The following is a 14,712-nucleotide window of genomic DNA, read 5'->3' as shown; positions in this document are numbered from 1 at the left end:
AAGTTCATTTTCATTTATGAAAAAATGATGATGACTGAATGAATAGTACATCATTCGTTCAACATCGTCATCATCATCCCAGGCTTTTTGCCCAAGAGACATTTTATCCCGAATAAGAAATCTTGTCACGTTTCAAACTCGTGAGATCTCGTGACATCCCTAACAGTAAATAGCAACCTTGACAAAGTGTCTCGGTGAGGGTTCGTTAGAGAGTCAAATCAATAAAGTTCGTGAAGGTTTTTTTTTTTTTGCAAAGAGATAAGCAGTAGTAAGTAACGCGTCAAGCTGATGCCTTTCTGGAAAAAGGAGCCGGTTTGACTTCCAATACATCATATTTAATCAGCACTGAATGAACGAAAAAAAAAAGATGACGTCCACCCACATGTCTTTCTCCTCTTCCTAAGCTGTGCGATGAAACAAAGCAGACTACTAAGTGTCTTGTTACATTCACTTCAGCCTACCTAGCTCATTAGCATGCTCCTTGCCTGCGTTTGTGTCGTGGTGCTAAAAGCATGACAACTCACAGCCACAGTGGGCGAGCATGTAGCGCTTTTTTTTTCTTTCTTTTTTTTTTGACAGTGCTGTTTCCTGTGCTAGCAGGAGGAATAAAGGCTTGGGATTTTACACTGTGGGAGATGGCAGCCGTGTGTGCGTGGCATTCATGCTTGTGTTTATGTGTGTTATTGTTGTTATTGATATTATTATTATTATTATTACAGAACCACACTCTCGTAAATATACTCATAACAGCTGTGCGCCATTTGTGGTCCACAGCTTGTTTATTTTATTTTTTTATTACCCCACGGAAATAAAATCAAACCAAAAAACCCAGCAAAAATGGGAAAAATAGAGAAAAAAGGCTAAATTTAAAGAGAATATGCTGAGATGTTTAAACTAGTAGAAAGTAATGAATAAGTAATACACATTTTGAATTTAAATATATATAAATATTTTTTCTCAGCCTTTTTACAAAATTAAAAAATACATAAAAATATCAAAGCGGCCCCCGGCAACCTTTGATTTGCACTAGACAGCCCTATTATGCATGTTTGGATGCCTTGGTGTAAAGTATTTATTTGGTAATATATAATACAAATCAATTAATAAGTGATAATAAATAACACCATATGTATGGATGTGACTGTGAATGGTTGTTTGTCTATATGTGCCCTGTGATTGGCTGGCAACCAGTCCAGGGTGTATCCCGCTTCTTCTCTGAAGACAGCTGGGATAGGCTCCAGCATGCCCTTGTGAGGATAAGCGGGATGGAAAATGGATGGATGGATTAAAGTGCCAGACACAACGTCAAATAGAAGAGATCTCTCAAAAAATTATCTTGTACAAATACACATTTTTATGTCACTTTTAGGTTTATTAGAACACAGTAATGATTTAATGAAATAATGAATATTTACTTTAAAATGTGTTTACTACTTAAATATTATAAAGCACATTTTGTTGCTTTATTTTGTGCTAGTGATTATTAAGTAAGTCATTAATAAGTCAGCAAATATGTATTATTTATTGATGTAAAATGTTTGTATTGCTTTAATTTTTGTCTGCATCGCACTGACAACAGTCCCCCCCCCACCCCCCGATGAAAAAATCTAAAGCAGGTGTTAGAAACACCTTAGAAACACCAATGTACGACACTAGTATGAGATCTATGAATCCGTTGTCTGAAATTGAGTGGGTGTAGCCAATGATGCGGCCGCTAATGTCGTACTGGGGCTTATAAAGTGAGCAGGATTGTATTCAGACGGCTTTTATTAGCAAAACTGTGGCCCTGTGCTGAAACGTAGCCACGCGTCTTTAAAGCTGCTGTCATCTATCTTGATGTAACGCTGAAGGGAAAAGTGTTGCTGTTCATTGAGTAGTAATGTTGTTACTGTGGACCACACGCTGCTTTAATGGATAATTAACGCCTCCTCAGTCTGGCCGCAGTCTTTAATAACACTCATTTAGCTTCTGAGAGCTTTGTCTCATTTAAACGAAGAAGGAAAAAATGGACGCCGCATGACTGGCGGCGTGTGTCATCTATCTTCTCAGTGACGGAGGGCCAGGCTAGAAATGAATACAGCTGAACCTTCCAGAGATGGGGGTCAGCTGGGAGACACAAACGGAATGTTAACTATGTCTAAAAGGGCCTGACTGCTTTCTAAAGCTCTCATTATGTAAACCCACCAATCGCGCCTCTCAATAATTACATTCAACATTTATACCTCACTAACATACTCATCTAGTCACCCTTAACCACCTGCTCACCAGCCGGCCCGTACCCTACCTACATACCCGTCTGAAAATTGATGAACCAACCTACTTGACTATGAAGCCACCTACTAACACTTCCTGACTACATACCCACCAGGCTAGCCATACCCTACCAACATACCCGTCTAGCTACTTATGAATTAGCTGCAAACCTAACCACCCAGATGCACACCCACAAGTCAATACCAACTAACATACCCATCTAGTCATTACATGTGAACCATGAAGCCAACTGCACTACCTACATCTGCTACCGCTCTCGCCATACCCGTCTAACTACTTATGAATTACCTACCTAACCACCCAGCCACCTATTTCTAACGATTGCCTATATGCTGTACATCTACCTACTCATGTACTACCAATATACCCATCTGACTAGATGTGAACCAGCCTACAGTACTGGTACCCAACATCTAATGACTTACGAACCTATCTACCAACCTGATTATCCAGCCAACTACCTACAGTTCCTGCCTACATACCTACCTGTCTACCTACCCATACCCTACCAACACACCCATCTAACAAGTCTTGAACCAACCGACCAAACCATGAAGCCAATTTTATCTAGCTTCCGACCTACCAGTCTACCCGTACCCTACCAGCATCTACTACTTCTGAATCTCCCATACCCTACTAACATACCCATCTAACTGGTTGTAAACCAACCTACCTAACCATGAAGCCAAATGCCTGCTTATCCACATCCTACCTACCAGTGCATCTACCCGTCTACCTATACATGCGCCAACCAACTCATACCCTACCAACATCACCTACACATGAATCTACCATACCCGACTAACATACCCTTCTAACTGGTCGTGAACCAACCTACCTAACCATGAAGCCTTTGTACCTTCCTATGTTGCTGCCTACCTAGCAGTGTACCCACCTGTCTACCTATACACACAACATCTATCTACCAACCTGACTACCCAGCCACCTACCAACAGTTCCTGCCTGTCTACCTCTCCATACTACCAACATGTCCATCTAGTTCCTCATGAATCGACCGACCTAACTGCCAAGCTACCTACCGACTTGTTTCCCTGACTACCAACCCTCCCTACCAGCCAAACCCTACCAACATACCCACCTTATTACTGATGAACCAACTCGCATGATGTGTCCTGGTCCTCCTCCCAGGTGGAGATGGAAGATGTGGAGAGTGAGGAGAAAAGGTACAGCCTCTTCCTCCATCTGCTGGAGGTCGCAGACAAGTGGGAAGACTTCCAGACGCTCATCCTGCTCCTGCAAGCTTGGCCGCCCATGATGCAAGAAGACGTGTAAGATGTTATTTATGCTAGTGAGTCCCACTCCGGGATAGACTCCAACAAAACAAATGGTCATCAGTGTGCTCTTGCAATGAAAAACCAATGTAAAACGCTCCTGTAGCACACTTGACTTTGCATCTTGACTTTCGAGCGACCATCTCTTGCTTCTCTGCAGTTTTACGGACATGTTTTTATGATTTTTTATGTCATGCAGCTCACAAATAAACAAACCTCCTTGGTAATCATCTACGCTGCTTAATTAGCAGCCACCTTGTCACCTTAATGTGACATTAACGATTGCCACATTAGCGAGAATGTATCAGCAGCAACACAACAACATCTGCCTATGGAGTCGAAGCCTTTTCCTTATGTTTACACCGATGTTCCTCTCCCAGTCGTTTTATATTCTCTCCTCAGAAGCTCGAGTGATGCACGAGCGACAGTAGGAAAGTGAAAGCGCTTCGGCTTCGTGATGAGTGGAAGCTTCATGCAGATGTAATGAGGTCATAACGCTAACCTCGCTATTAGCCAGCTGTCGACTGTGGCTTTTTAATGTAGCGTTGACTCCTCGCCATGCTAATGATAATGCTAATAGCAACATCTGGGAATGTAATTAGCCTCTCTAAATCACTGTTTTAAAACAAATATCCTTGAAGGTCATGTTTTTTTAAATGCTATTGAGTGACCTTGGAGGAAGCTAATTATTTGGAAAAGCAGCTAGAGGGGATGAAAGGATGCTAGTGTTGGAAGCCGCCCTCTAGTGGCTCCAAAAAGCACAGCTCATTGCAGGTGTATGATGTGTGATGTCAGGGGTCAAGTCTTTGGGAGAGAATACAGTAATAAAGTAGTAGTATTTTAGTAGTAGTAGTCATTTTAGTAGCATTTTTACCTATATGACAAAATACAAAATAGCAAAGTGGCATCCTTTCATTTTTCCCGATGTGGCCTTGGCTGGAGAAAGTCTGGACAAGCCGGGGTTATGAAGTCGGTGACACGTCTGCTCGCTTTCTGTCTCCAGGGTGCAATCGCAGCGTAACCCCTGGGTGGTGCTGACTACAGCAATGCTGCCCCGCTGCCAGGGGTCGGAAGTGGATGTGGACCTGGGTCAGCAGGTTGTGACCATGGTACGGTCCTTGTACAACAGCAAGCATAAGCTCCCCTCACAGGTAAACAACACCCCCCTTTTAAATACATTTCTTTCATGATAGAGGCGCCAACCTTTGATGGACTACTTTGTTTGTTTTTGGGAAGAAGGCAATCTCTCCAAAAATGAAAAAATACAGAGCCAAGGCCAAATTGTATATTGCACCCCACTCCTCTGGTGATTTACATGGCTTGAATTAGGTAGGGTAGTAATAAAGTTCAAAGGACGATAACTACAGTAGCTAGCTTGGGTAGGGTAGTAGTAAAGTTCAAAGGACGTTAACTACAGTAGCTAGCTTGCTAGCTTGGGTAGGGTAGTAGTAAAGTTCAAAGCACGGTAACTACAGTAGCTAGCTTGCTAGCTTGGGTAGGGTAGTAGTAAAGTTCAAAGGACAGTAACTACAGTAGCTAGCTTGGGTAGAGTAGTAGTAAAGTTCAAAGGACGGTAACTACAGTAGCTAGCTTGCTAGCTACGGTAGCGTAGTAGTAAAGTTCAAAGGACGGTAACTACAGTAGCTAGCTTGCTAGCTTGGGTAGGGTAGTAGTAAAGTTCAAAGGACAGTAACTACAGTAGCTAGCTTGGGTAGGGTAGAAGTAAAGTTCAAAGGACGGTAACTACAGTAGCTAGCTTGATAGCTTGATAGCTTGGGTAGGGTAGTAGTAAAGTTCAAAGGACGGTAACTACAGTAGCTAGCTTGATAGCTTGATAGCTTGGGTAGGGTAGTAGTAAAGTTCAAAGGACGGTAACGGCAGTAGCTAGCTTGGGTAGGGTAGAAGTAAAGTTCAAAGGACAATAACTACAGTAGCAAGCTTGGGTAGGGTAGTAGTAAAGTTCAAAGGACGGTAACTACAGTAACTAGCTTGCTAGCCTGGGGCAGGCAGTAGTAAAGTTCAAAGGACGCTAACTACAGTAGCTAGCTTGCTCGCTTGGGTAGGGTAGTAGTAAAGTTCAAAAGACGGTAACTACAGTAGCTAGCTTGGGTAGGGTAGAAGTAAAGTTCAAAGGACGGTAACTACAGTAACTAGCTTGCTAGCCTGGGGCAGGCAGGAGTAAAGTTCAAAGGACAGTAACTACAGTAGCTAGCTTGCTAGCTTGGGTAGGGGAGTTTGGTTGGTAGGTTGTTAGCTAGCTCAATAGATACTATGAGTAGGTATTTCACTTCATCACTGCTCTGTATTAAATGTAACATTTACCTTAAAAAGTAGTAAAGTTGGATGCTCGGTAGGGAGACTGATTGTTTTCATTCAGCCACTATGGCCGTAATGTGGCGGTTTGTATTCCTGTCGTCATCCAGGAGCTTATTAGGGCGTGAAACCTGGCGGCGACGCGTTAGCATCGGCCCAGTGCTCTCCCCGCAAATCTACCGTAGGCGCTAGCTGACCTTTAGCTGCATCCTCTAATGCTATTCACAGCCCGCCGAGCGCCGCTGAGCCTAATGTCATTCTGCGATATTAGTTTAGCACTAATGCTATTCGCTGTCTGCGTGGGAAGGAGGAGGCGGTCTTTTCCTCGGTTTGGCTTTCATTTGAATGTGTCGCAATGAAGGCAGAGGAGTCAGATTGCATGGTGATATCCAGATATCAGAGTGTGCTTGCATGCAGCTCCTTAAAGGCATTACTTAACTGGATGGCTATGCGGTATGCACACTTTTATTACATTTCCCTCACGTTTATCGTCTGCCCCCGCCCCCACTCCTCCAGTGTATCAGAAGCATGGCCGACCTGCTGCTACAACACGAGCCCAGCCTCCGGCAGCCTGCGCTCAAGCTGATGGCTGAGAGCGGCGACGGCGAGCTGCTGCAGCTCACTTTGGATCACATCAACGGCATGAGCACAGTGAGTCTTGTCGATGGACAATGGACATGTGATTGAAAGAACACATCTAGCCAGTCAATACAAACCTGACCTTATAGACAAATGCCAGTTTCTGGACTTGCAGTAAACACACCCATGGTGGATGAAAAACACCCAGGGTACATCAAATGTGGTTAAAAGTGGACTTGAATACTATTGTTTCCAAAGTGTCCTCAAACACATTGACTGTACCCTTGCAATATGAGCATGACGCCGTTGGAAATTGGTGACGTTAGCCAAACAATGCACCCATGGTGAATGAGAAATCACCCGCTTTAAATCATTCATTCATTCATTCATTTTCTACCGCTTTTCCTCACGAGGGTCACGGGGGGTGCTGGAGCCTATCCCAGCTGTCTTCAGGCGAGAGGCAGGGTACACCCTGGACTGGTCGCCAGCCAATCACAGGGCACATATAGACAAACAACCATTCACACTCACATTCATACCTATGGACAATTTGGAGTCGCCAATTAACCTAGCATGTTTTTGGAATGTGGGAGGAAACCGGAGTACCCGGAGAAAACCCACGCATGCACGGGGAGAACATGCAAACTCCACACAGAGATGGCCGAGTGTGGAATTGAACCCTGGTCTCCTAGCTGTGAGGTCTGCGCGCTAACCACTAGATCGCCGTGCCGCCCCGCTTTAAATCAAATGTGTGTAAACATCGATGGACAGAGGCCGCACCGCAAAGCAGTAAAAACCATCTTGTTTGTTTCATGGGAAATGGAGGTAGCAGTCCTGCACTTGACACAGGCAGTGTGGTATCAGCAAGGCTACGTTAGATAAGCCACTAATGAGTGGGAGCCCCTGTAGGCCACTCCACTGTTGCCTGATCAGATAACAAACTCTCAGACCCTCCTTTTGTTCCCGGGATCTGATAAGAGAAACGCTCGCTATTAAAGGTAAGGAACCCTCCTTTTAATGAGACGACACACTGCTCCTGGATCAGTGCGCCAAGACACCATCCACAAACGAGGGATGGGTTGAACGGGGAAAAAGAAAATGCAAAGCTGCGGGGAGAGGAAATGTATAGAAAGGGTGAAATTAGAGCGGAACAGGATGGAGCGTGACAGGACTGTTGTAGCGAAGTATGACTGACCCGGTATGATGTTAAATTAGGGACACATCCTCCTCATTATACTTCAATGAAATGGCTTCATTCAATGTATGTGATCATTGCAGAGAGGCTTCCAAAATATAAAACACATTATACAGAAGTACATTTTTTTATTCTAATAATGATTTGGAGTGCATGAGAAAGTGGAAAGGAATAATGCTGCATCAACATGCTAAAAAGAACCCAAACCTGAAGCCCCCTTAAAATAGAAATTACATGAAAAAGGAGTAGCTAATGAGTAGCTGCACCTTTCTTGTTCATCAGCTGGCTTTAGACAAGCTTGATGCCACTAGTGGGAATGTTGCTCCGGGTGGTGAAGATGGCTTCACGGACGCCATTCGCTGTCTGGAACTGATGTCCATTTTGGTAAACCTCCCTTGCCATCCATCCCTTAATGTTGTCATTCATTCATTCATTCATTCATTTTCTACCGCTTTTCCTCACAAGGGTCGCGGGGGTTGCTGGAGCCTATCCCAGCTGTCTTCGGGCGTAAGGCGGGGTACACCCTGGACTGGTCGCCAGCCAATCACAGGGCACACATAGACAAACAACCATTCACACTCACATTCATACCTATGGACAATTTGGAGTCGCCAATTAACCTAGCATGTTTTTGGAATGTGGGAGGAAACCGGGGTACCGCATGCACGGGGAGAACATGCAAACTCCACACAGAGATGCCCGAGGGTGGGATTGAACCCTGGTCTCCTAGCTGTGAGGTCTGCGCGCTAACCCCTAGACCACCGTGCCGCCCCCTTAATGTTGTCAATTGGATTTAAATCTGGATGGTCCAAGAGTGAACCTATTCCTCTGGAAGAAGTCCTGAATAGAATGTTTAAAAAAAAGTAACAACATTTTTTGAGTCATTTTCCCAACATGGGTTGTGGTGCACCCGGCGACTATAAGAGTGAAGTATTTGAGGTAATACCTCTTCTAGAACAGAGTGTTGTTATCTTTGTGCAGGCAGCAGTGTAGTTAATTGTGCTTCTGCTTTGTCCATCATAAATGCAGCAGGCATCCTGAGGAATTTAATCAAGCGCCGGTCCGCTCATCGACTTTTTCAATTACTGTGCCGGTCGTTTAAATGTGCTTTGTTTTGACATAACAAGCCAAAATGAATTAGCCAGCCACTGAGAGATTGTTGGAAATGTCACTCCTAATTCACCTGACTTTTCATGTCGGCATCAACAAGCCCCGAGGTGGCGTTGGGTGGCGTCACGCCATCGAATTCATCAACTTTTACAACAACTCTTCCTGATTAAACACACGGAACGCCGCTCGCCGTGACTGGCAGGTGTTATCTCTCAGCAGAGCCTGGCGGCGGCTTGATGGCGGGCTCTTTTTGTTCCTCTTGCCATAAACACAATTCTTTCTTTTTGTAAAAGCGATGCCCCTGAGATTAGAGGATGTTTAATTCCGGGATTAGCGTGTAATTAAAAAGGTGTTATACCACAGAAAAGGAGGAAAAGGTTTTTTTTTTGTTGTATTTATGTGTGCGGTAGGTAAATAGTGTGCAAAGAAATACAAAAGAGTAATGAGAGGAGATAAGGTGCAAGATGAAGCATTGTTCTCATCAACAGCCATTGTCAAAACCCACCCCCCCGCCCCCCCCTGGACTCCTTCCATCCAGCAGCTAGAATATGGATGATTTTCAACTTAAAGTAATTCAACTCTTCTATATTGTCCAAGGAGGAGGTGTGTGCCCACACATTTTTTCATATAAGAATCCATCCATTTATCTTCTATGCCGCTTAGCCTCACTAAGGTCGCGGGTATGCTGGAGCCTATCCCAGCTGACTTCGGTCGAGAGGCGGCGTACAAACCCTGGACTGGTCGCCAGCCAATGGCAGGACAAGAGTACATACAAAATGCTCCAATGAATTTAGTTAATAGTTACAAAAGAAAATGAAGGCCAAGGTCTCTAATTAGGATTATGATGGACTGGGAATTTGGCAATTGTGGCATAACTGTCCCCTTATAGAATCATTTCTACACAATAATGATGGGTAAATGTTAATGAGGAGCGGGAATGGGGAATTGATTCCATTTGTGGCCAAAATTGCTGTAATTTTAGGGGAAAATGTAGCAATTCCGGTGCTTGAAAGACAAATGTCCCCACAACAAAGGTGGGAAAATGGTAATGCGGGAGGAAAAGGGGACATTTAGCAATTCATTCATTCATTCATTTTCTACCGCTTTTTTCCTCACAAGGGTCGCGGGGGTGCTGGAGCCTATCCCAACTGTCTTTGGGCGAGAGGCAGGGCTACACCGTGGTCGCCAGCCAATCACAGGGCACATATAGACAAACAACCATTCACACTCACATTCATACCTATGGACAATTTGGAGTCACCAATTAACCTAGCATGTTTTTGGAATGTGGGAGGAAACCGGAGTACCCGGAGAAAACCCACGCATGCACGGGGAGAACATGCAAACTCCACACAGAGATGGCCGAGGGTGGGAATTGAACCCTGGTCTCTTAGCTGTGAGGTCTGCATTTAGCAATTGTGTGTGTAAAAAAAAAAAAAAAAAAAGTCTGCTCAATGAATGTGGGATTATGAGAAGGGGAAAACAGGGAATGTAGCAATTTTGGTGGAAAAATGTCCCCTCATCAACAAATGTCTCCACCATGGAAATGGGCAAATATAGCAAAAATTTAATTTTATGGGGGGGAAATGGCGCTTTTGTGGCATAAATGTCCCCAGAAAGACAAATGTCCCCGTAATAAAATTGTGGGAAAATGTTCATGAGTGGGGATATGGGGAATTGATGAAGTTTGTGGCATGAATGTTCCCATTGTACCACTGGGAAAATGGACATATGGGAAGAAAAAGGGGACATTTATCAATTTTGTGGCAAAAAAGTTCCCACAGTACAACTATGATTGGAAGAGTTGTGCCACACAATGCTGCGTGCACACACGTGCACACACGTGCACAGCTCTTCAGGCTATTACAGCTTGACGTGAGGAAGGAGAGATTGCAGATTTGAGGCTCTTGCGGGAAGCCGGCGGAGGGATTGACAGGCCACAGTGAAAATAGATGTGACACGGCAGCGTGGAAATGGAGACTTGGAGGAGTTGGAATCAGATCAGAAACTTCTCGCTGCCGTTCTTTGTACAACATGACGAGCTGTCACATTTGAGAGGCGGCGACGTGCCAAACCGGCGGAAAACGTACGGGGTTGGAACGCTGCATGTGACGTCATTAAAATCAGCCGAAGAGGACACTTCTTTTAGAAAAGTGGCATTTAGTTCAAATGCAGCAATCCTGTGGCAGAAATAAAACAGCATCAGGAGGTTGCCTACAGCCACAGCTGGTTTATTTGCTTCTGTAGACCACGCACCCGGTGTCTACAGTAATTGAATGAAAGTGTTAATTGGCGTATTTATCTCATGTATGTGGTGTGTGCGGCATGTGGCGTGGCAAAGTGAACACACACATCAAACCTGCGGCGTAACGCGCCAATCCTTTGCACCGCTTGTTATCTCCTGCCTGTCACGCCTGCTGACAGACGGCTCAGGTTGCTTTCAGGGGGCGCTACAGCGCTGCCGCCGTGCCGGTCGATATCTCACACGCCAGTTTGCTATTCCTGAGGCCGCGCGTCTTCTCCTTTCCTGTACTCGCCTCCACTTCCTCTTCATTGGATTTAGCCTTCACATACAACAGCTGCTATATAATGCATGGAGACGCGTTTTAACATTTAAATCATAAAACCAGACAACACAAGCGTCTACTTAAGACATCCTTTCGTCTTGCTGACTCCCATCCCGCCATCTGACACACACACACACGCTTGACACCAAGCAGTGGTTACATGATTGAAAGTGACAGAGGACGAGCTGGTTACGTCAAAAAGTAAAAATAAAAGCGGGGCTGCTGTGACGCAGAGCGTCTAATGCATTTTTATTTTTTATTTTTAGCCTGGACAAAACCAAAATGTCCTTCCAAAGGAAACGGCCATGCAACAAAAATATCAAGCACACAACAAGTTTGCAAGATTTTGACGTGTGCTGGTTTCATGTCATTTCCTGTCAACTTCCCATATTCTAACTCGTATATTTAAAAATCATCTACAATACTGTGATTTCCGTTATTTTTCTGAAAATGTCCCTATTTATTGCACATTTCATTTGGCTTTGAAAGGACATTTTCTTTTCACACAATTGATGGATTTGCGGCGGCACGGTGGTCGAGTGGTTAGCACGCAGACCTAGGAGCTAGGAGAGGAGGAGGTTCAATTCCACCCTTGGCCATCTCTGTGTGGAGTTTGCATGTTCTCCCCGTGCATGCGTGGGTTTTCTCCGGGTACTCCGGTTTCCTCCCACATTCCAAAAACATGCTAGGTTAATTGGCGACTCCAAATTGTCCATAGGTATGAATGTGAGTGTGAATGGTTGTTTGTCTATATGTGCCCTGTGATTGGCTTGTGACCAGTCCAGGGTGTACCCCGCCTCTCGCCCGAAGACAGCTGGGATAGGCTTCAGCACCCTCCGCGACCCTCGTGAGGAAAAGCGGTAGTGAATGAATGAATGATGGATTTGCCACAAAATTGCAAACTTTTCCCCGTAATGAACATCTTTGTTGCAGGGACATTTGTCTTTGTAGGGACATTTGTGACAGACAGTTGATGAATTTTGCAACAAAATTACTACACTTCCTCATTTGTCCTTGTAGGGACATTTTTGCTGCAAATGTAATTTTTTAAAAATTGCTTAATTTTCCCATTTTCTCACATTCAGGTGGGGACATTTGTCTTTGTATTGTCTTTGTAGTTTTGCTCCAAAATTGATTGATTTGATGGAAAATTGCTGTATTTATTTCCCCATTTCGCTTCTTATTAACATTTTTCTGCTTTTAAAATGGGGCCATTTGTCTTGGGAGACATTTTTGCAACCAAATTGCAAAGGTTTTGCCATAAAATGTAACCATTTTCTGGTTCCCGTTTTGTTATTTCACGGCGGAATGGTGTGTCAAGCGGCAGGCACGTCTAGCCGTACAGAGGGAGAGAAGAGAGCGTCATGAAGACATGATCTCTACATGTATAATTGATCTGCCTCGGCTCCAGAAATACCCTGACAGCAGCCCGCCTGTGCACGTAGGCTAGGTGCTGGATGTGTGCACGTAAGCACGATACAGGTGCTCCATATTTGGACTATCGTCAAGTGGCAAACATGACATCAACAAGTGTTTGTGTGTTTGCTAACAGCTCCGCCTCACTGCACCAGTGGATATGTTAGAACAGAACAACCTCTTTTTACGTTATTATGAGCCCTGGTTCATGTGTGTCTGTCCCGTTCAGGAAACGGCGTCTTCGTGCGACGGCGAGCTCCTGGGGCTCCTCTTGGACGCCGGGCTCCTGGTGGGCTGCGTGTCGTCGGCCGTCTACCCGCTCCTCCGCGCCCACATGCTCGCCCACCAGCAGGAGCGCGGCTGGGATGTGGAAAAGGCGGCCGCCCAGCTGCTGGAAGCCGGACACGGGGCCGAGGCGGGCTCCCTGCTGCTGGCACACCGCGGGACCCATCAGGGACAGTTCACCTTCAACTCTGCTTTGGCCGTTCTCAAGAGGTGGCTGTGAAGAGGTTCGATTCCCGGATGACTGGCAAAAAGGTAGCTGTCTTATGATGTCACACAAAATCCTGCAGCCGTGAATCAAGGTGGGAGCGCTCTTTGTGCATAAAGTATTTGTGTGATGAAGCAATTGGTCGCCTGAATTTTAGCATTCTGGTGCTTTGTTGTTATTTAAAAAAAAATGCCGCCTCGTCACCGCTGTTTTCACCCCAATAATGTCAAATTAATTCCTGCAAAACCAATTAGCCTCACGCTGTCCTTCTCGCTCTTATATGCACACGTGGTAGCAACAGTGATAGCAACTAATGATGTGATGTTCTTACATACTGTAAACATCAACTCACTTTTATGCACATCTGAAGTAATCATGATAAATACACAAATGACATTCAAATACAAAAAAACTCTTCTTACACTTAAAGCACTCATGTTTTGCCAAATTATGTATTCATTGCAAATAAAATATCTCAAGACTGTGTATTAAATTTAATGCAAAATACTACAAAATTCTAGCAAAAAGTTCTATTCTGTGTCAGTGACCATGAATGTGTTCTCATGACCATTTATGGTGCAAACAGGTAGCGCTTAGTTTGACTTCAACAGAAAAGCTTTGCAACAGCATCGCTTTTTTTTTTTTTTGCCAGGAAAATGTTATCAATGTATGAAGATTGGTAATTCAAAACAAACATTTAAAAAAAAAAGCATCACTATGCAACTACAAATACTGTGTATTACATTTTGTGTAGAATCTGACAAAAGTCTAGTGAAATTGTCACAAGATCTCGCGAGATCACGTGACAAAACAGTCTCTTTGGCATGATGATAAATAAATAAATGAATCACACAATAAATGAAAATGAACTCCATAATTTCATGCATGCATGTCTGTTGTCCTCGTCCCTCGCCTTCAAACAGGCAGCAAGAGATGTGTTGGTTAAATAGAACAATGGGATGAACAGAGTGAGCCATTTTGTCAGTCTTATAGTCTCTTTGTTTCGGTAGGTGGAGGCGGGGCCGCTACCATACACACAGAGAAGAGTTTAGCCGTGTGCGTTAAAATCCTGTCTCATCGACTCAATCTCGTGTATTGTCTTGTCTTGTCAACAGAGTGTAGAAATCATCCTCGCATTGTTTAATATACTCTGATTTCCAAAATCCAAAAATATGAATGGAGACGGCAAAAAAAAGTACTTATTAAATAACATTTGATAGAAAATCTTATAAACGATAGTGAGAACAGCCCAATAATGTTTGTTTGGTTGTCTGTCTCACTCATCAGAGCTGAAATAAACAGAAACAACACAACAATCGCTTGCCAATGTTTTTTCTGCTCTTTTCTTTGTGTTTTGGTTTCTTTCCGCAGGCGGCCTCGTTAACATGTCGCTGACTTTCACGGCTAATGAACGGTTGTTCAAGTCATTTGTTCTCCTGATGGATGCACTTAAAAAAAAAAACATAATTACCCACA

General features: G+C 44.2%; 1 protein-coding gene across 2 annotated transcripts in view; it reads left to right on the top strand.

Annotated features, from left to right (window-relative positions):
• nbas (NBAS subunit of NRZ tethering complex) overlaps positions 1-14,712 on the top strand; it is a 112,773-nt gene extending 98,061 nt beyond the window's left edge. The window contains exons 50-54 of one of the 2 annotated variants that reach the window (XM_058056690.1): positions 3,424-3,563; positions 4,570-4,717; positions 6,396-6,530; positions 12,976-13,283; positions 14,247-14,711. In XM_058056690.1, coding sequence (XP_057912673.1) covers positions 3,424-3,563; positions 4,570-4,717; positions 6,396-6,530; positions 12,976-13,251 — 699 coding nt within the window. In that variant the 3' untranslated portion in view covers positions 13,252-13,283; positions 14,247-14,711. Of the gene's footprint in view, positions 1-3,423; positions 3,564-4,569; positions 4,718-6,395; positions 6,531-12,975 lie in introns of both variants that reach the window. The other variant, XM_058056689.1, reaches the window with a different exon arrangement.

Source organism: Doryrhamphus excisus, chromosome 19 (assembly GCF_030265055.1).
Source record: "Doryrhamphus excisus isolate RoL2022-K1 chromosome 19, RoL_Dexc_1.0, whole genome shotgun sequence".
Taxonomy (NCBI): Eukaryota; Metazoa; Chordata; class Actinopteri; order Syngnathiformes; family Syngnathidae; genus Doryrhamphus; species Doryrhamphus excisus.
This window is presented reverse-complemented; position numbering and strand designations above follow the sequence as displayed.